The sequence below is a fragment of the Neofelis nebulosa genome, chromosome 15, assembly GCF_028018385.1.
Source record: "Neofelis nebulosa isolate mNeoNeb1 chromosome 15, mNeoNeb1.pri, whole genome shotgun sequence".
NCBI classification, from domain to species: Eukaryota; Metazoa; Chordata; class Mammalia; order Carnivora; family Felidae; genus Neofelis; species Neofelis nebulosa.
This window is the reverse complement of record NC_080796.1, coordinates 75,808,865-75,828,656: the sequence shown is the minus strand read 5'-3', so window position 1 is coordinate 75,828,656 and position 19,792 is coordinate 75,808,865. Positions and strand designations below refer to the sequence as shown.

At 51.7% G+C, this 19,792-nt stretch overlaps 2 protein-coding genes and 1 long non-coding RNA gene across 7 annotated transcripts; 1 reads left to right on the top strand and 2 right to left on the bottom strand.

Moving 5' to 3' along the window:
- Window positions 1-89: 89 nt before the first annotated feature.
- S100A3 (S100 calcium binding protein A3) lies at window positions 90-2,239 on the bottom strand. Of its 3 annotated transcripts, none has more exons than XM_058700780.1 (4): window positions 2,221-2,239; window positions 2,000-2,019; window positions 795-940; window positions 90-429 (listed from the first exon to the last, which is right to left on the bottom strand). In XM_058700780.1, the coding sequence occupies exons 3-4, from the start codon at window positions 933-935 to the stop codon at window positions 256-258; spliced, it is 315 nt and encodes a 104-aa protein (XP_058556763.1). In that variant the 5' UTR covers window positions 936-940; window positions 2,000-2,019; window positions 2,221-2,239; the 3' UTR covers window positions 90-255. The 3 variants fall into 3 exon arrangements, with proteins under 3 accessions (XP_058556763.1, XP_058556765.1, XP_058556764.1); XM_058700782.1 differs by lacking the exon at window positions 2,221-2,239 and adding an exon at window positions 1,584-1,729; XM_058700781.1 differs by lacking the exon at window positions 2,221-2,239 and adding an exon at window positions 1,599-1,729.
- Window positions 2,240-3,457: 1,218 nt separating this feature from the next.
- On the top strand, window positions 3,458-13,750 carry LOC131495706 (uncharacterized). The gene is made up of 3 exons (XR_009254077.1): window positions 3,458-4,123; window positions 4,558-4,688; window positions 13,111-13,750. It is a non-coding gene; the product is annotated as an uncharacterized LOC131495706 (long non-coding RNA).
- A 994-nt stretch (window positions 13,751-14,744) lies between these two features.
- S100A2 (S100 calcium binding protein A2) lies at window positions 14,745-18,474 on the bottom strand. Of its 3 annotated transcripts, none has more exons than XM_058701038.1 (3): window positions 18,450-18,474; window positions 15,643-15,790; window positions 14,745-14,984 (listed from the first exon to the last, which is right to left on the bottom strand). In XM_058701038.1, exons 2-3 carry the CDS (start codon window positions 15,781-15,783, stop codon window positions 14,832-14,834), a joined length of 294 nt encoding a protein of 97 aa, XP_058557021.1. In that variant the 5' UTR covers window positions 15,784-15,790; window positions 18,450-18,474; the 3' UTR covers window positions 14,745-14,831. The 3 variants fall into 3 exon arrangements, with proteins under 3 accessions (XP_058557021.1, XP_058557023.1, XP_058557020.1); XM_058701040.1 differs by lacking the exon at window positions 18,450-18,474 and adding an exon at window positions 17,068-17,194 and having other exon boundaries at window positions 14,745-14,981; XM_058701037.1 differs by lacking the exon at window positions 18,450-18,474 and adding an exon at window positions 17,068-17,193.
- Window positions 18,475-19,792: the final 1,318 nt, after the last annotated feature.

Sequence of the window (19,792 nt, the reverse complement as noted above, 5' to 3'; positions counted from 1 at the left end):
CAAGCTGACACCTGCCCTGAGACCAGAGAGAAGGGAAGACTCTGCCCCAGGCCCCGGCTGTCCTCCCAGAAGAAGCAAACCAGACCAAGTGACACCAGCACTTTATTAGGGGTTGAATGTGCCCTTCCCCACCACAGTCACGGCCGTGGGAGGGGGCAGCAGCTTTGTGACTCTCTAGCTGGGATGCTGGAGGTGCAGGACGGGGGTGGGGGGACAGGTCCTGCCCGAGCAGACCCCTGTCCTCAGGAGCAAAGCCTACTGGGAGCAGGGGGTCACGGGGGTCACGGGGGTCACGTCCTTGAAGTAGTCGTGGCAGAAAGTGCAGAGGCAGGCCAGGGAGCGCACGTACTCCACAAAGTCCACCTTGCAGTCTTTGTCGGTGTCCAGGACGCTCATGAATGCACTGTAGTCACACTCTCGGAGCCCCATCTGTGCGGGGGGGGGGGGGGGGGGGGGCAAGGTTGAGGACAGAGCGTGCCACCACCCCACCCTCCCCTCCTGGGTGGTCCCACACCTCCCCTGAACCTCAGTGTCCCCTGAACCCTCCTTCTCAGACCCCCCTGCTGGCTGCTGAGTGCCTACTATGTGTCAGGAACTCTCCACAGTGCTGTGAATCAGTCCTCCCAGCAGCCCTGCAAAGCAGCAGGTCCAGTGACTGTCTTCCCTAAACACGGATGAGAACTCAGGGGCCCACAGCCTCGCCTGTACCCCACCTGCCAGGGGCTTGTCCCCAGCTCTGCCTCTGCAGAGTCCAGGCAGTGCTGCCCTGCAGCCTGGGCCCCCAGGGGGCTCACCGGGGTCCAGGTGGGCAGCTCCTTCTGTAGCAGCTCCTTGAGCCCTGCCTGGCAGAGCCCGTGCTTGCCCCCGGAGAGCTCTGCGTATTTCCGGAAGGTGCTCACGACTGTAGCCAACGCCTGCTCCAGAGGTGTGGCCATACTCACTGTGGGAGAACAAGGGCTGACTCACACCAGAGGCCCAGGGCACCTCTGTCTTCTGTGCTTCCCAGGGTCTGCTCCCAGTCCTGTCTTAATCTCCACTCGGCTTCCAGCCCCACAAGCTCCACCTCCTCTGAGCAGCCCTCTCCCTTAAGCTCTCCGGCTCCTTCTAATTTTCCCCCTACTGCCCCCACTGTTATTCTCCCGGGAGAGGTCTCGTTTCCCTAACATCACCGCACACTTCTCAGGGAGAGTGCCCTGTCCCCTGACTGCACCCCCATACTGGGGATCCCTGAGGACTCCCCAGTTCTCTGCCTTTGGGCATCCCTGACACCCAGGAAGGGCTCAGCCCCAACCACCCCATGAGATACACAGCCCCCTGGCCTAAAGGATCCCAGCTCCTTCTGTAGGAAACAGCCAGCCGGAGGGGAGGCGGGGCTGTTCCCAGGGGAGCCCAGGGCCTCCCTGCTCAGTCCCCCAGCGGACAGGAGTCTGCAGCACGGCTGCCAGTGCCAGGGCTCTCTCCCTGATTCCCCTCTGCTGGGCCCTGTGGAGTGAGAGGCGCGCATGGCTGGGGGCTGCGGTCCCTTTGTGACAGCCCTGTGGCGCAGGGTGTCTGGGTTCTCAGTAGAGGAAAGGGCCACAAACCCAGGGAATAGCAACCTCAGAGGTGCTCAGCGGCCCTTCGGGCTCCTGCCAGCCGGGCTGATGACACCGCGCTTGATCTTTCAGAAGCTGGGTGCCTGGAGACTGGAGGGATTCCTCTTCCCGGCGTAGCCCTGGCCTGTCTCAGGCTTCAGCAGGAAGAGGGGGGGTGGGGGACAACATGGAAAGGGAGCCAACACCAGTGCTTTTAGCCCGCGGCCCCCACCCCTGCAGACCTCAGCTCTGCACACCCCTGAGTGTACAAAGAACCCCTGAGCCCTCCATATCTGCCTGCCCTCACCTCTCTGGTCCCTGCTGTGCTCACCACTCTGCCCCCAGACCCAGACCCTGGGCCAGGAGACAGACCCCGAACTGCCCAACACCCAATCCAGGGCAGGACCCAAGCAGCTGGCACTCACCACTGGTGTCGGCGTTTCAGCTGTAGGAGGCAAGAGACAGGACATCCCTATTTGTACTCTCCCATGGAAGGAAGGAAGCAATTATGGGGGCCCAAGTAGGTCAAGCTGAGGACGCCCCCAGGGGCTCCCCTGCCTCCTTCCCTGGCGGCCCTTATTACCAGCCCCACTACCCCCCCATCCATGCACACATCAAAGGCCAAGTCTGGGCCACAGACACTTACCCCCTCATTGCCTGCCCCCAGAGTTGGGGACCGGGCGCAGCACCCCACCCCTGATCTTCCAGCGCCCGTTGGAGGAGATAGGCTAACCCCTCACATCTGTCCCCACCTCTTCACTCTGAACAAGCACCCTAGAAGCATGCAAAGTGGGGGCACACTTAGCCTCACCCCTAGGGAACCCCTGTGCCAAAGGGGATCTTGGAGACATCTGCTTAGCCCCCCCTATTTACAAGTGAGGGCACTGAGGTATGAGACACCCTCCCTGCCTGGCCTCTGGATCAGTGTCCTTGGTCACTTTCAGCTGTGAACGGCTCTCCCCCGTGTGAGACCTTCTTCAGCGGGCCCGGAGGAAGAGGAAGGCAAGTTGCCGCCAGAGCCCTTCCGCGGTCACGCTGACTCCTCTGCGGCCCCCACGGCCCCCAAGTGCTGCAAGTGACCTCAGACCCTGCACGGCCCCCTGTGCGTACAGCCTGAGGTCTGTGTCCTGCCCTCCGTTCCGTGAGGGTCCGATGGGGTGGGGCTGGGTTTCCTCTGGCTCTAGCTGGAGTGTGGAGCCCTTTGGGGTCCCAGCATCATGGGGGCTGCCCCTGTGTCTCCTCTCCTCAACGAACGCTGGGCTTCAGGCTCTGTCTTCCTCACTCCACAGACTGTGAAACCAAAGGTCCTTTTGGCTTAGTGGGGCCAGTGCTCTCAGGGCATGAGGGGCCCTGGTGTCCTGCTCACCTCTGGGACTCAGCGTTCTCTTACTGCCTTGTGAGCTCTTCATTGCTTTGAAACATGTTATTTTTTAATTCTATCCAGCATTTTTTGTTATTTTTAGCTGGAGCAGGCACAAAGCACCATATTATCAGACGTGGAAATCCCTCCATATCACTTCTCTGTGCCCTCATGCATGCCCCAGCCTGAGAGACCCCTCCCTGTCTCACAGCACGAGAGCCCAACACCCAGAGGAGGGTGGGAAGGGGGAGAGGAGAGCAGCACCCAGGCCTCCAAAGAAGCCCTATTGTCTGTGGAGGCAGCCCCAGATCTCATGACACCTTGACCTCAGCCAGGGCGCCCAGCATCCAGGCCCAGCCTGGGCATCATCTCCTTGAGGACTCAGCCCCTGCAGGTGAAGGGAACAAGCAGGGGAGGGAAGGGAGAGCTGTGATTAGCCCTGTTTTATAGGCAAGGTTATGAGGAGCAGGGGGGACAGAAGTGGGGACCAGCAGCTAATCCAATCCCAGGCCACTCACTGACTCCAGCCTGTGATACCCCAGCCTTGCCGGCAGAGCTGAAGCAGGGTCACCCCACCCCTCTGGTCCTCACGTCCCTATCTGTTGAGGATCAAGGGTAATAATGGTGGCTACTTCATGGGATTCCTTCGGGGCTTACGTGAATCAGCGTGTACAAAACGCACACACAGTGCCTGCTCACAGTAAGGGCACAGATGTTAACTGAGAGGTAGGTAACTTGCCTGAGGTCACATACCTAACAAGTGGCAGGCCTAAGAGCCACTCATTATTCATGTAACTATTTAAGTCACCTGTCTGAGGCACCGTGGGTGTGCTCAGAAACAAGACAGATTCGTCCTGGCTCTGTGGCGATGACAACCAAATGGGGGACACAGGTGACAACAAACAAATGTAGGCCAGGCTGGTGGTATCCGTGCAAAGGGAAAGGGGGGTGGCGGGCTGGCACCGAGGGCGGGGTCCTCAGCCCGCAGCCCCTTTCCCCAAGTGAGGCTGCACCTGTTTGCCCGCTGCGGGGGAGGGCGGGCGCTCACCCGGGAGGCGGGCACAGCTCCCTGGATGCTCCTCCTTCCCCACCCTCCACGGTCCACTTGATTCTGTGCCTTGGAGCCCTCACCACAGCTCCCCGATGCAGGCGTGGAGCCTGCTGCTGAGGAGGGCAGCACATCTAGAAGGTGAGTCTCTGCCCCACCTGTGGGTGGGAGGGTGGGAGAGATCCCCTCTGACCTGGAAGGACTTCCTACACCACTGACCCTCCCCCTCCTCTCCCTCCCCTTCCCCTCCCTCTCCCTGCCCCCCCTCCCTGCCCTCCTCACCCTCCCCTCCCCTCCCTTTCCCTGTCCCCCTCCCCCTCCCCTCCTTCCCCTCCCCCTCCCTTTCCCTCCCCCCTCTCCTCCCCCTCCCTCTCCTTCCCCCTCCCCCTCCATCTCTCCTCCCTTCTCCCTCCCTTCCCCTCGCCCCCTTCCCTCCCCCTCTCCTTTCCTCCCCTCCCCCCTCTTCTTTTCTCCCTCCCCCTCCCCCTCTCCCCATGTCCTCCCCTTCTCCTTCCTCTCCCCTTCTCTCTCCCTCTCCTCCTCCCCCTCCACTGCCCCCACTATTATCACCACAGCCTTTGAAAGGCTCTTGGGAAATTGCATTGCCCTCTGAAGGTCAGTGTCTGGTTCTTCACCTCAAGGAGAAATAAAGAGCACCTGGATACTCAAGTGCTTGTTCCAGAAGGACCTGGGCCCAAGGGACAGGGTAAGCACTCCCAGTCCCCGAGCCCCACGGAGCCATGAGCTGTTGTCCCTCTGATGCGAGTTATTTCTCATCATCTAAGCCACCTGTGGGGAGGTGAGGAGGGAATGTTTGATTACTGGGGCTGCAGCCAGACAAACCTTTGCTGGGGATGTCTGAACTGAGACCAAGGAGAGCCTGTGGGGCTTAGACCTGCTACCGCTTTTGATGGCCAAGCCAATGCCAGTTGTGCCCACTTCCCAGATGGGAACAGTGAGTTGGTGGAGAGATCGTGTGACCTGAAGCTCGGAGCATGGGGAGCCCCATTTCAGTCATTCCCCGGTCTCAGAAGCCGCCTTTGACTCCAGTACCTCTTTCTTGGAGGGTCAGTAGGCTGTCAAGGTAGACCCAAGAGAGCAAAGGCTGAGGCGGCAGCAATCCCCGATAGGAGGTGAGGCTCTCCTGGGGCTCTCCCTCCAGGTGCAGCTCCGGGAGCAGGTGGGAAGTAACTTGGCCAACAGTCCTCTGAACAGTGCCGTTTTCTGGACCCTCCTGCTCTGCCTCAGCAGAGATTTTGTGAGAGGATTCTTGCGACCAGCCAGGTAAGTCTGGCGTTTGTTAGTGTGTCAAATGCTCAGAAGCAAAAGAAACTAGCCCCATTTAATGCCCGGCCGTCTGAGGCCAGTCTCCACCGGCCAAAACAGTCCAAGAATGGGGAACTGAGTCCCAGCAGAAGCCAGGATCCATCGTGAGCAATCAGACCACCACCAAGTGAGTCGGGTTTCCCCTTGATTCAGAATCAAGAGACCAAGAAGGTCTGGACTCTGCTCCCCTGTGAGAAATAAACCCACTGACCCAATCAAAGGAGGGACCATGGAGACTTACAACACAGTGAAGCGAGGCTTTAACCAACATTCTTACAAGAGCAGGTGTCTGATGGACAGGCAAGCTCGGGGCACCTCCTAGTGTGAAGTCCTTCCCCTGGTTCCTCATTGGCTGAGCACTACAGAGGTTACAGCCTTACCCAGAAGTCACCTGTGCCCACATAAGACAACAAGTAGTCTGATTGGAACAAATGTACATTCCTTGAGGTGAGCCAGAGACTCCAGTTCTTTGGCTCATGCTCATTGCAAAGCCGGCAAAATGGAGAGGGGAAGAAGAACCAGAAAGTGATATGTCTAAGGGTTTGGGACTCTATTGTGTGGGGGGAGGGGGTTCATACATATTTCCAATAGGTTGCAAACCTATTGGTAACTAGACAGCACAGCTTTATTTGGTATTTCTGAAAATGAATCATCTCACTTACTCTCACATCACCCAGGTCCCCTTGCCTTCACACTAACCCCAAGGCATTGGATGTAGCCAGAAGAAGGGGAGGAAGACCTTTGACTCCACTATCCTGTGTCCTGTAGACGTGAGGCCTTTCTTACAGACCGGGGTCAAGTCCCAGCACTGCTCCTTATTCGACTCTCCCAGCCCCGATTCCCTCCTCTTGGAAGTGCAGTTACTACCAGCACAGCCCTCCTCCAACCGTTGTGAGGACTCAAGGAGACAGTGCTCGACAGGCCCAGCAGAGGGCCTGGGCGGAGGGACACCTCCAGGAACTGCAGACGCTGCTCCCTCCCTGTTTCCTCCTCTGTGGAGAGAGTCTAGTGACGGGGCTGAGAGAGCAGCTGTGGGAGTGTTTCTCTCCATCTCGGGCCCTCTCCTACAAGATGGTAGCAGGCAGGCTTCTGTCTTCTTGTCTCTGGGCCTGACCAGCCTGCCTCGCTGGCCCAGACACATGGTTACGCAGAAGCATGAGAACCAGCAGGTTGTCCCCTGTACCTTCTCCCTCAGCTCCCTTCTGTCTTCGGGGCTCTAGTCTGAGCTCCTCCTAAGTGTCCGGCAAGCATCACACTTTCCCATGGAAGTAAGAAAAGTAAGAAAGCAACTGCCCAGCCTCTCTTTCCTTATTATTAAAACCTAGGGGTGCCTGGGTGGCTCAGTTGGTTAAGCATCCAACTTTGGACCTCAGGTCAGGTCTTGACCTCAGGGTCATGAGTTCAACCCTGCATTGGGCTCCATGCTGGGCATGAAGCCTACTTTAAAATTTTTTTTTTAATTTTTTTAACTTTGTTTTCTTTCAAAGTGTCAACATACCCAGCTAAAGCTACTTGGTTTCAGCTAAGCCATATTACATCATATTTCATTGTTATGACCAAAGAGTTGCAAGTGGAAATACCTGGAGAGAGTACTTCCTGCATAATAAAAAAGCAAAGTCTCGGGGCACCTGGGTGGCTCAGTCGGTTAAGCGTCTGACTTCGGCTCAGGTCATGATCCCACGGTCCGTGAGTTTGAGCCCCGTGTCGGGCTCTGTGCTGACAGCTCAGAGCCTGGAGCCTGTTTCAGATTCTGTGTCTCCCTCTTTCTTTCTCCTCCCCCATTCATGCTCTGTCTCTCTCTTCTCAAAAATAAATCTCAGTGGAAGATTTCTGCATCTTACCCTTCCTCTATCTTCCAGACTGGAACATGGGCAGTGAAACCTGGGGCTATAGCAGCCATCTTGTGATCATGAAGCAGCATGCAAGAGGGGGAAAGCATATATACTATAGGTTACAAAGAAAAAAGAAAAAAAATGAAAGGACACTTAGTGCCCCTAAACCAACCCTGAACTGCCCACCCCAGACTTCTTGTTATATAAGACAATTAAAGCCGCTATTATTGGTCAGGTTATCTGCAATTCATAGGTGAATAAATTCCAAATGGATAGACAATTTTACATCTGAAAGTGGAGTTCTAAAGTAAAAGAATCTAAAATGTGGAATTGGCTAAACAGAGGAGGGAAGACAGAGAGACAGGAGAACCCAATATGTACAGGCTGGAAAGCCGGGACCCTTGTTATGAAATGACAAAATATTTGGTCTAATTGTCCACTGATGTACCTTGGGATGCAGACCAAATGGAAACCTAAATGTAGTGATAAAGGAATTGGTACAAAAAGTGTTGAAAGTTAGCATGAGGTGGTTCCTTGAATCTTTCATCAAAGACCTGCAAAAGTGGGTTGCTGCTATTACAAAAACCTGAAGCACGTGTCATTGGCTTTGGGACCAGGCAATGACTGAAAGCTACACGGACCTCCAGGAGGTTAGTAGTAATAACTGGAAGGACAGTGAGGAAATTGTTACTGAAGCTAAAGAAAAGTGACCCCTGTTATGTAGCAGTGGAATGTCTGGGAACATTACTGTCTATGGTAATATGGAAAACAGAAAGAGCACCTAATGAACTCATGGGTTTAGCTAAGGAGAGGTTTAGGCGGAATGTTGCAAGTGCCTGCTTCTTCTGGATGCCTATGATAAAATATGATATGAGAAGAAAGAGATGAACTAAAAGACTCAGTCTTTTTAAAGGAAATATAGAGGGCCCCAAACAATCTTTACAGCCAGCAAATGGCTCTCGAAGTAATAAATGGCTTCAGGACAAAGATCAAATCCAGGGTCTTGCCAATAAAAAGAGATCAGGGAAAAACTGAAGTCAAAGTAGAGACTTAAAAAGATTTAAGGAGGGGCGCCTGGGTGGCGCAGTCGGTTAAGCGTCCGACTTCAGCCAGGTCACGGTCTCGCGCTCCGTGAGTTCGAGCCCCGCGTCAGGCTCTGGGCTGATGGCTCGGAGCCTGGAGCCTGTTTCCGATTCTGTGTCTCCCTCTCTCTGACCCTCCCCCGTTCATGCTCTGTCTCTCTCTGTCCCAAAAAATAAATTAAAAAAAAAAAAAAAAAGATTTAAGGACAAGTCTCATAGATCTAGATAAACAAGTTGGCTTCTAATAATCTTAGAAGTGTGCCTCTTTTCACGCAAAAGCGGCAGAATACACATTCTTCTCCAGTGCACATGGAACATTCTCCAAGATAGACCACATACTGGCTCACAAAACAGCCCTCAATAAATATAAAAGAATTGAGATCATACCATGCACACTTTCACATCACAATGCTATGAAACTTGAAATCAACCACAGGAAAAAGTTTGGAAAGCCTCCAAAATGCATGGAGGTTAAGGAACACCCTACTAAAGAATGAATGGGTCAACCAGGCAATTAGAGAAGAAATTTAAAAATATGTGGAAGCAAATGAAAATGAAAACACGACAGTCCAAACCCTTTGGGATGCAGAAAAGGCAGTCCTAAGAGGAAAATACATTGCAATCCAGGCCTATCTCAAGAAACGAGGAAAATCCCTAATATAAAACCTAACTGCACACCTAAAAGAACTAGAAGCAGCAAAGAAACCCCAAAGCCAGCAGAAAAAAAGAAATAATAAAGATTGAAGCAGAAATAAACAATATAGAATTTTTTTAAAAGTAGAACAGATCAATGAATCTAAGAGCCGGTTTTTTGAAAGAAGAAATAAAAGAAGCCAGACTTCTCAAAAAGAAAAGAGAGAGGACCCGAATAGATAAAATCACGAAAATGGAATTATTACAACCAATCCCTCAGAAATACAAACAATTATCAGGGAAATATAAAATACTATGAAAAATTATATGCCAACAAACTGGACAACCTGGAAGAAATGGGAAAATCCTTAGACATCCACACAATACCAAAACTCAAATGGGAAGAAATAGAAAATGTGACCAGACTATAATCAGCGAAGAAATTGAATCAGTTATCAAAAATCTCCCAACAAATAAGAGTCCTGGACCAAATGGCTTCCCAGGGAAATTCTGTGACATTTAAAGCAGAGTTAATACCTATTCTTCTCAAGCTGTTCCAAAAAATAGAAATGGAAGGAAAACTTGTGGACTCATTCTTTGAAGCCAGCATTACCTGGATTCCCAAACCAGACAGAGACCTCACTAAAAAGGAGAATTACAGGCCAATATCCCTGATGAACATGGATGCGAAAATTATCAACAAGATACTAGCAAATCAAATTCAACAGCATGTTAAGAGAATTATTCACCGTGATCAAGCGGAATTCATTCCTGGGCTGCAGGGCTGTTTCAATATTCGCAAATCAATCAATGTGATACATCACATTAATAAGAGAAAGGATAAGAACCATATGATCCTGTCAATAGATGCAGAAAAAGCATTTGACAAAATACAGCATCCTTTATTAATAAAAACCCTCAAGAAAGTGAGGATAGAAGGAACATAACATCATAAAAGCCATATATGAAAAGTCCACAGCTAATATCATCCTCAATGGGGAAACACTGAGAGCTTTCCCCCTGAGATCAGGAACACGACAGGGATGTCCACTCTCACCACTGTTGTTTCACATAGTGTTGGAAGTCCTAGCCTCAGCAATCAGACAACAAAATGAAATAAAAGCCATCTAAATTAGCAAAGAAGTCAAACTTTCACTTTTCACAGATGACATGATACTCTACATGGAAAACCCGAAAAACTCCACCAAAAAGCTGCTAGAACTGAAACATGAATTCAGCAAAGTCGCAGGATACAAAGTCAATGTACAGAAATCGGTTGCATGTCTATACACCAATAATGAAGCAACAGAAAGAGAAATCAAGAAATCAGTCCCATTTACTACTGCACTGAGAACCATAAAATACCTAGGAATAAACCTGACCAAAGATGTAAAAGATTTATATGCTGAAAACTCTAGAAAATTTATGAAAGAAATTGAAGAAGACACAAAGAAATGCAAAAACATTCCATGCTCATGGATTGGAAGAACAAATATTGTTAAAATGCCAATACTGTCCAAAGCAATCTACACATTCAATGCAACCCCAATCAAAATTGCTCTGGCATTTCCCTCAGAGCTAGAACAATCCTAAAACTTGTATGGAACCACAAAAGACCCCAAGTACCCAAAGTAATGTTGAAAAGGAAAACCAAAGCAGGAGGCATCACAATACCGGACTTTAGTCTCTACTACAAAGTTGTAATCATCAAGACAGTATGGTATTGGCACAACAACAGACACATAGACCAGTGGAATAGAATGCAGAACCCAGAATTAGGTCCACAAATGTATGGCCAACTAATCTTTGACAAAGCAGGAAAGAGTATCCAATGGAAAAATGTCTCTTTAGCAAATGGTGCTGGAGAACTGGACAGCAACATGCAGAAGAATGAAACTGGACCACTTTCTTACACCATATACAAAAATAAACTCAAAATGGATGAAGACCTAAATGTGAGACAGGAAACCATCAAAACCCTACAGGAGAAAACAGGCAACAACCTCTTTGACCTCAGCCGCAGCAACTTCTTACTTGACACATCTCCAAAGGCAAGGGAAGTAAAAGCAAAAACGAACTATTGGGACTTGATCAAGATAAAAAACTTCTGGGGGCGCCTGGGTGGCGCAGTCGGTTAAGCGTCCGACTTCAGCCAGGTCACGATCTCGCGGTCCGTGAGTTCGAGCCCCGCGTCGGGCTCTGGGCTGATGGCTCGGAGCCTGGAGCCTGTTTCCGATTCTGTGTCTCCCTCTCTCTCTGCCCCTCCCCCGTTCATGCTCTGTCTCTCTCTGTCCCAAAAATAAATAAAAAACGTTGAAAAAAAAAAATTAAAAAAAAAAAAGATAAAAAACTTCTGCACAGGAAAGGAAACAATCAACAAATTTAAAAGGCAACCGACAAAATGGGAGAAGATATTTGCAAATGACATATCAGATAAAGGGTTGGTATCCAAAATCTATAAAGAACTTACCAAACACAACACCCAAAAAACAAATAATCCAGTGAAGAAATGGGTAGAAGACACAAACAGACACTTTTCCAAAGAAGACCTCCAAATGGCCAACAGACACATGAAAAGATGTTCAACATGGCTCACCATCAAGGAAATACAAATCAAAACCACACTGAAATACCACCTCCCACCAGTCAGAATGGCTAAAATTAACAATTCAGGAAAATACATGTGGAATTTCAGAGGATGTGGAGAAATGGGAACCCTCTTGCATCGTTGGTGGGAATGCAACCTGGTGCAGCCAGTCTGGAAAACAGTGTGGAGGTTCCCCAAAAAAATTAAAAATAGAACTACACTATGACCCAGCAATTGCAATATTAGGAATTTATCCAAAGGATACAGAAGTGCTGATGCATAGGGGCACATGCACCCCAATGTTTATAGCAGTACTATCAATAATAGCCAAATTATGGAAAGAGTCTAAATGTCCATCTACTGATGAATGGATAAAGAAGATGTGGTTTATATATACAATGGAATCTACTTGGCAACAAGAAAGAATTAAATCTTGCCATTTGCAACAATGTGGATGGAACTGGAGGGTATTATGCTAAGTGAAATAAGTCAGCCAGAGAAAGACAAATACCATGTGTTTTCACTCATATGTGGAACTTGAGAAACTTAACAGAAGACCATGGAGGAAGGGAAGGGGGAAAAATTGTTTCAAACAGAGAGGGAGGCAAACCATAAAAGACTCTTAAATACAGAGAACAAACTGAGGTTGTGGGTGGGGATGCAGGGGAGAGGGGAAAGTGGGTGATGGGCATTAAGGGAGTACTTGTTGGGATGAGCACTGGGTATTGTACGTAAGTGATGAATCATGGGAAACTACTGCTGAAGCTAAGAGCACACTGTATACACTGTACATTAGATAACTTGACAATAAATTGTATTTAAGATAATAAGATAAGATAGAAAAGAAAAGAAGAGGGAAGGAAAGGAAAGGAAAGGAAAGGGAAGGGAAGAAGTGTGCCTCTTAGACCCTTTCAGACAGGAGGGCCTTTCTCCCAGCTCCCTGTCCCTCAGTGTAAGGTAGGGAGGCACCAGTCTCAGAGAGATTTGTTAAGTGTGGCTTTTGTCTAATTAAGTGAATTGTAAGTTGATACACAGGAAGTCCACAACCTTTTTTCTTTTTTAAAAAAACTTTTAAATGTTTTTTAAATTTATTTTTGAGAGAGAGAGAAAGACAAAGCATGAGTGGGGGAGGGGAAAAGAGAGTGGGAGACACAAAATCTGAAGCAGGCTCCAGGCTCTGATCTGTCAGCACAGAGCCCAACATGGGGCCAGAACCCACAAACTGTGAGATCATGACCTGAACTGAAGCCGGAGGCTTAACCAACTGAGCCACCCAGGCACCCCAAGTCCACAACATTTTTAAAGGAATTACATAAGCTTTGACTGAAAGGGATAGGGACAATTCAAACAAAAGAAGCTTTGGGTGATCGACTTCCTTGGGCAGAAGGACCAAGGCTGAGAAAGCCGCTTAGCTACAAACACAGACATTGTGTACAGAAAATAAAGAGTTAAAGAAAATGAAACCGAGAGCCAAGAGAGTGGATCCAAGAACCACTTATAGGAAGCAGAACTGGACACTAGTCAAGAATCTGGTGACATGTGTCTGACTCAATTTCAGAATTGCTATGGACCAATGGCACTTTTGTGCCTTCAATCTACCACCACTCTTTTTGACTAGGCATATTTATTACCTGTCTCACCTTTGTGTATTGAATCTGTTGTTCATAGATCTTCATGTCAAGGAGAACCACTCTTGATGAGGTACATGCAGAGATGACATCCAGATTCAGACCTGACATGGATGACAAGACCCTTGGCCTCACGTTGATGCCTTAATGAGGTGGATTTGGGGAAGGAGGTGACTGCATTTTGTACATGGTTGCTAGAAGTCAGACCATGGTATACAGTCTCCAAAGATGGCCATGGCCACTGTTAACTTCATGCTACTGCTCCTCACATGAAAAGATGGGGCCTAATTCTCTTCTCTTTGGATCTGGGCCAGCATAATGACTTACTTGATCAACGGAATGCAGCAGAAATGACGCTCTTGGATTTCTGAGATAAATCTTAAAAAGCCTCATAGCCCCCTTTGGGGCCTCTTGGGCTGCTCACTTTGGGTACACTTCCTCTCAGAACCTAGATGCCATGTTCTGAGAAGCCCAAGCTACATAGAGAGGTCACAGGTAGGCATTCCAGCTGACTCCCAGCTAACAACTGGTGCCAAATGCCAGGGTAATTGAGTGAGCTACCTTGGAAACTGAATTAATTTGAACTTTCTGATGGCTCCAGCCCCAACATCTGTCTTCAACTGCATGAGAGGTCCCAGATGAGAACCCCATTGACTGATTACAGTCTACTTATAGAAACTTGAGAGATAATAAATTTGTTTTAATTTACCAAGTGTTGGGTGGTATGTAATGCAGCAATAGGGGGCCAGAACAGCATCTCTGAGTCTGAATTCTGAATCTCAGACTTATTTTATAAGGCACTTAAATGCAAATTTCTTTATGCCATTGTTAGTCAGGTTTCCTGTGCCTTACAACTGAATACAGTCGTAACTGGTAGAGAATTTGGTAACTAGAAATGGGATCCACTAAAAGAGAGAGAGAGAGAGAGAGAGAGCCTAACGTGTAATTAATTGAAGAGAGAAAGAATAAATATGAGGACCTCACCTTTGCTCGCTGGAAAGTCAGTGACTTTGTTAGCAGGTGGCAAAGCATTTGGCTGTCACCTGATGCACCACAGTGTGCAGAACAGATGGCAACCTTGCTACAAGTTTAGGGAAAACGGTAGAAAAAAATCAGGATGTTGATATGAAGTAGCACCTGGTAGTTTTCAGTAGAGACACACAGAAGAAGAATGACTCAAACCAGAGCCAATCTAAGAGCAAATATCAAAAGAAATACAGCTTTGCTGAAATAGGGCCACTGCCTGTGGCCTGCAACCTGACAGGGGTCCTCAATGCAAAGGTCTGCCAGGTGGATGAGACTAACCGATGCCTCTTGAGCTGATTCCAGTACAACTGATTGCTCATAGTATTGAATGTCAAGGTCTGTCCTTTGTTCTGAAGTTATATCCTTCTTTGTTGGGACTTTCTTTTCATGAAATGGCAGCAATGGTAGATGGTTTTGCCCCTTGTAATATCGTCATGGTGGGGGGGCGGGTGGAAACTTTAGCAAACTATCTCAAATTTTTACCAGTATTTGGAATCCCAAAGTCTGGGACCTAAGGCACAGCTCTGGCCTTGGTGAGATTTCCAGAAAAGTCAGGGCCCAGAGGGGGTGGGATCTAAGGAAGACCTCATTTTCCAGCACCCCAACTGAGCCAGCCAGGGTATAGGGCATCAATGAGCAAGTAAAAGATGATCAACAGAAAAGTTTATTGAGTACAAAAGGGTAAGGAGAGTCCTCATGGGCCCATCAGGCCCCTGGTAGAGTGAGAGCTTTGCTTCAGGGCCGGTCTGGGGAGTCCTGGAAGAAGTCATTGCACATGATAGTGACCAGCGCCAGAAAAACAGCATACTCCTGGAAGTCCACCTGCTGGTCACTGTTCTCATCCAGGTCTCCCATCAGCTTCTTCAAGCCCTCCTCATCCACCTTCTCCTGAAAGCAAGAGGGAATGACTCAGCGGGTTGCTTTCCACACACCCCTGCGTCAAACACACACTTACTGGTCAGAGCCCAGCCCTCTGTCTGCACTGGGCAGCAGGCTAGTGGTGGGCAGGGAGCCCCTGGAAGCTACAAAGGGGCCCTGTGAATGAGGACAGGTAGCTGGATGTTCATCGGGGAAGGTCTCCAGTGCTCACTGCTGGGAGTGAGGAACATGCCAGGATTCCCTGGGCCCAGCGAGGTAGGCATTATCACTACCCCCATTTTGCTCATGAAGAAACTAAAAATTTCTGAATTCAGAAAAGGAAAACTTTTTAATACCTGCCAGGTACAAATGTCCCAGGGTACATGTGTTAGCTGGGCTTTTCTGTCCCTATACACCTTCTTAGTTTGGCACATAATATGGAAACTAAGATTGACAGAACTGTGGGCTCTTGGGCCAGTCATTTTCCCCTCTCTGGGCTCTGGTTTGTTCAATTCAGGGAGGGGGTCGGACAGATGGATGCCGAGGGCCCTGACAGCACACACACCCATCCTGTGGCAAGCTGCAGGGACAGCAGCGATAGAACACTCACACTTGGGCCTCACCCTCTTGGTGATGCTGCACCCCATGTTTGGTCAGCAGGACCCTCCCACCAGCTGGCCCCACTCACCCCAACAAAGCTGGGCAGCTCCTGGTGCAGAAGTGCCTTCATCTCCGCCTTACTCAGCTTGAACTTGTCACCCTCTTGGCCTGAGTACTTGTGGAAGGTGGTGACCATCACAGCCAGTGCCTGCTCCAGGGGACTGGACATCTTGGATCTGGGGCCATAGGATTGCAGGTGATGGAGATAACTTCAGCCCAGCCAGGGGGACCCACCTGCCCTTGTGTCCTAAACTCCATCTCCAAACCCCTCTCCACATCGCCCCTGAGACAGGGCCTTCCTAGGCAGGGCCCACTAGGGACAGATGCTAAACCTTCCCCTGTGTTTGAAAGTCACCAAGGGAGGGGCCTCATGTCTACTCTGGTCACACTTGTGGCACACCCCTGAGGGCAGGGCTCCCCCACTCTGTCTGTGGGAAGGGAAATGGCAAGGTGGCTGGAGTCCCACTTGGGTCCTCTCTATGGAGCCCCTTCCACAGGCCAGCACTGGGGAGGTGGCCTCTCCATGAGCCAGTGAGTGGGGGCTCACGGGGCTCTAGCAGCAGCCATGGCTGCAACCCAGGGTATGAGCTTCCCTGAGGAAACACTTTCTCCCCCCCCCCCCCACCCCTCAAGACAAGGGACTCCTAAGGCTGGGGGAGTGAGACTGGAAACGCCCTTAGGCAAGTATGTTTCCTCCACTGGACACAAGGCTCTCAGAGGGATGTATTTCCCATCACACTGGAGACCTCTGAGCCAGGGGGTACTGTCTCTATTGGATGTGGAACCAGGGAGCGTCCTATTGGGATTGGAATTAAAGAAATTGCGTGTCCTGTGCACCAGGATCACAAGGACAGAACTGAGAGGTCATCTTTTCCAAGGCTCTGCCTCTGAGAATGCTCTGAGCAGTCCCGGGAGGCTTAGAGGGTGTCCTGGGGTGAGGCCACAGTAGCTGGTGTCAGGGGCAAGGACAGCCCTGGGCCCATCCTGCTAGCTCTCAAGGCAGAGGAAATGGGAAAGGGCGGAAGGCAGAGCTATGGAACTACACAGGACAGGGACCCAGGCAGCCCACACACTTGACATCCCTGGCCCTTGTCCCTTAGTCTTGCTAGAATCCTGGACTTTGCAAAAACAAAAAACAAAACCAAACAAACCCAGGACTCTCATTAAAGCACCCACACACATGTCATATTCCTGGGCCAAGGCCCCCAAGAAGGGTCTCTAGACTGAGATGCCCAGACCGTGAGACCTAAGAGAAGGCCACAGAGTAACCCCTAAATGAGACCTCACAGAGGAACCTGGAAAAAGCCCTCAATCAGACACTTCACAGAAGGTCACCCAAAGGGAGAGGCCCTGAATGAGAAAAGCAACTATGGAGACAAAGATTAAGACAAAGGAACAAGGTGGAGACCCAGGGGGCCTCCTAACCAGCCCTCAGCAGGACAGACACACTCACCAGACCAGATGGCAGAGAGGTTCTGGAAGGAAAGCCAAGGGCCAGGTGCGTACAGCGGGGTTTATATCCCGCCCCACTGGCCCCCAACCTGCCCTAACCTGATCCCGCCAAAGCCTGGCCTCCTGCCACCCCCACCCACTCCCTACTGGCCCCCTCCCTCCCAGAGACTGCTAGCTCCAACCCAGCCTGCCAGCCAGAAGAGAAGGCCCCTTCTAGGCCACAGAGGGGGCTGGGAGGCACCATGGGGAAGGGGCAGCCAGGACCCAGGGTGAGGGGAGATAGCCCCTGTTTGTGGGCCTAGAGACTCATACCAGCCTTGCTCTTAGGACACATGCCTTCGAGTCACAGCTCATGTGTGAGTCAGGCTACAGGCACCCAGGGACTTCCCAGACCTCGTGTGTGTGTGTGTGTGTGTGTGTGTGTGTGTGTGTTGAGTGTGCGGGCACGCATGTGTGCACACGCGCGTGTGTTCGAGCTGACTGGGGCGGGGCAGGGAAGCTTCAGAGCTGGCGGCACAATTCTCCTTGGTGAGGTAATGAGGGAAGCATGTGCCTGAAAACACCTTGACAGGCCCCCTTTGGGTAGGGAGGCGCCCGGAAGGAGGCAGGAAGGCAGGGAGAGACACCAGTAGCCCGAGTGCACAGTAAGGAAGCCCCTGCAGGTTTGGAAGGGAGAAGGGAAATCTTGGCGCCCTTCTCCGAGGGTGGGTGAGTGAGGAGGGGCCGCGGGCGGGGCCTCCGCCCTCCCACACCCCATCCCTGCAGACTCCTCCCCTTGCCCAGAGAGACGCAAACACGCCGCGGGGGCGTTCGGGACCCAGCCCAGGGGAGGGGCTCTCCGGGAAGAGCTGGCTTCTTGCTGCCCCCTCCCAAGCTCCCCCTCTCCCCCTACCCGTGTGGGCACCGCCCTTCCTGCCGGCCCATCTCCCCTCCCTCCTCCAGATGTCCCGAAGCCTCTTCCCCTCCCCCCCCCCCCCCAGCGCCCCCGGTCCTAGGTGACTCACCCACCCTTCCAGGCCCAGATGCCCAGGCAGTGACTCAGCGACACCAGCCTACTCCCTGGAGGCCAGGGCAGCGGCGGAAACCCCTACCCAGCCTGGGAAGAGACCCTGCGCGGGACCCACCCTGGGAGCTTTGAGGTAGAGCACAGAGGAGCTGGGACCAAGGGCTGACAGGATCAGAGGGAAACCAGGCTGCTTTCTTCCCGGGGTCACCATGGGACTTGGGGCAGCCTGAACCGTGCAGGTGAAGCCAGGCCTTGGAACCCACATATTTGCACAGCCACCCAGTGTCCCCTCCTGTCCAAGGCACTTGGACCCCTCATGCTACAGCTCCTCCCTGTCAAACCCTATGTCACATAAAGCCTGAAATAAAGTCTCTCACCCCAAGGGTAAGGCCCACTGTCTTTCAAAGCACTTGGTCCGTTTTCACTCCGGACCTGCTCACATGGGGCTCAGACGTGGCAGTGGTGCCCACGCCTTCTCCGCCAAGCCTGGCAGTGAGGTGCGTGGACTCTGCCCCCCACCCTGCTTTCCAGCCTCCTCTGCACACACCCTAACTGCCTGCCCATCGTCCCCCGGTGTGCTGAGACCCATCGCTCCTGCTCACCCCTGCTCCCCACCTGTCCTCCTGCCAAAACCCCAACCCTCTCTCAAAGTCTGGTTAGATGCCACCTACTCCATGGAGGGTTCCCAGGCCCAGCCAGACTCCACATCTACCTGCTGTCCCACACACGGGCTCTTTTTGTCCTTGTGCACTAGACAATCTGCCCCGGTTGAATCACTTGAGGGCTTGTCTTCTCTTGCCCTCACCCCCACATGGTGAGCTCACTGGGCAGGGACTGGGTCTTACCCGTTCCTGCAGGAACAAAGGGTCTCACCCACACCCAACCAGTGCTTGTGGTTACTCAAAGCCATGGGGGGCACTGGGGAGCCCCCCACTGGGATAGTATTTAGGAGCCAAGGGGGCGTTCTCACCTCCCAACATCACACCATTGGTTCTGCTACCAAATCAAAACTTCTCCAGATCCCAGGAGTGGCACAAAGACACTGGGCTAGAAAACAGCCACAAACCCCTGGGGAGGCAGCTGAGCACGCTCCCCCAGCGGCAGGGACAGGGACCTGGAAGCTGGGAGAGAAGGTCAGAGAGCCACAGAAACAGAGGGACTGTGAGGGGATGTGAGAGCGGAGAGCAGCTCACAGCCAGGGTCAGCACCCGGACACCTGTCCCTAAGCAGGAGGCCAGGCCGGGATGGGGCCCAGCAAGTGGCTGTATTCCAGAGCCGGGACATTAATTTGCACGAACGCACAGTGTGACCTGAGCAACTCCCTCCCAGTCAGCAGAACAGGAGGGTTGAATAGAACGGCCCCAGGGTCCAACTCCGGTCCACATCCTCCCCGTAGCCCTGAAGGCAGAGAAGCCGGTCACAACCGGGCAGCGGGCACCGCCGGGCCTTGGGCACGTCCCTGGCAGTGACTCTGCCCGTCCCAGCCTGAGATGCTGGGTCCAGGCTTCCCCTCCTCCCAGCTCTGCACCCGCAGGCTACCGGCCCGCCGGGTGGCTGGCTTTCCCCGCCTGGCTCCTGCCCCCTGGTGGTTGAGACCTGTCGTTGCGAGCTGGTCCCTCCCTGCTCCACGTCCTGCCTCCCACCTGACCTGTTCCCCAGCCCTTACCTGCCCTGCTCCTGACTCACCCAGGAGGAGGCAGTGCTGACTCACCTCCAAGGG

Bases quoted from the DNA above. Each gene is read 5' to 3' on its own strand.
- S100A3 (XM_058700780.1), bottom strand. From the start codon at position 935: ATGGCCACACCTCTGGAGCAGGCGTTGGCTACAGTCGTGAGCACCTTC. The intron at 430-794 runs GTGAGCCCCCTG...CCCCCCGCACAG, and splicing joins AGCTGCCCACCTGGACCCCG to ATGGGGCTCCGAGAGTGTGA.
- S100A2 (XM_058701038.1), bottom strand. From the start codon at position 15,783: ATGTCCAGTCCCCTGGAGCAGGCACTGGCTGTGATGGTCACCACCTTC. The intron at 14,985-15,642 runs GTGAGTGGGGCC...TCTTGCTTTCAG, and splicing joins AGCTGCCCAGCTTTGTTGGG to GAGAAGGTGGATGAGGAGGG.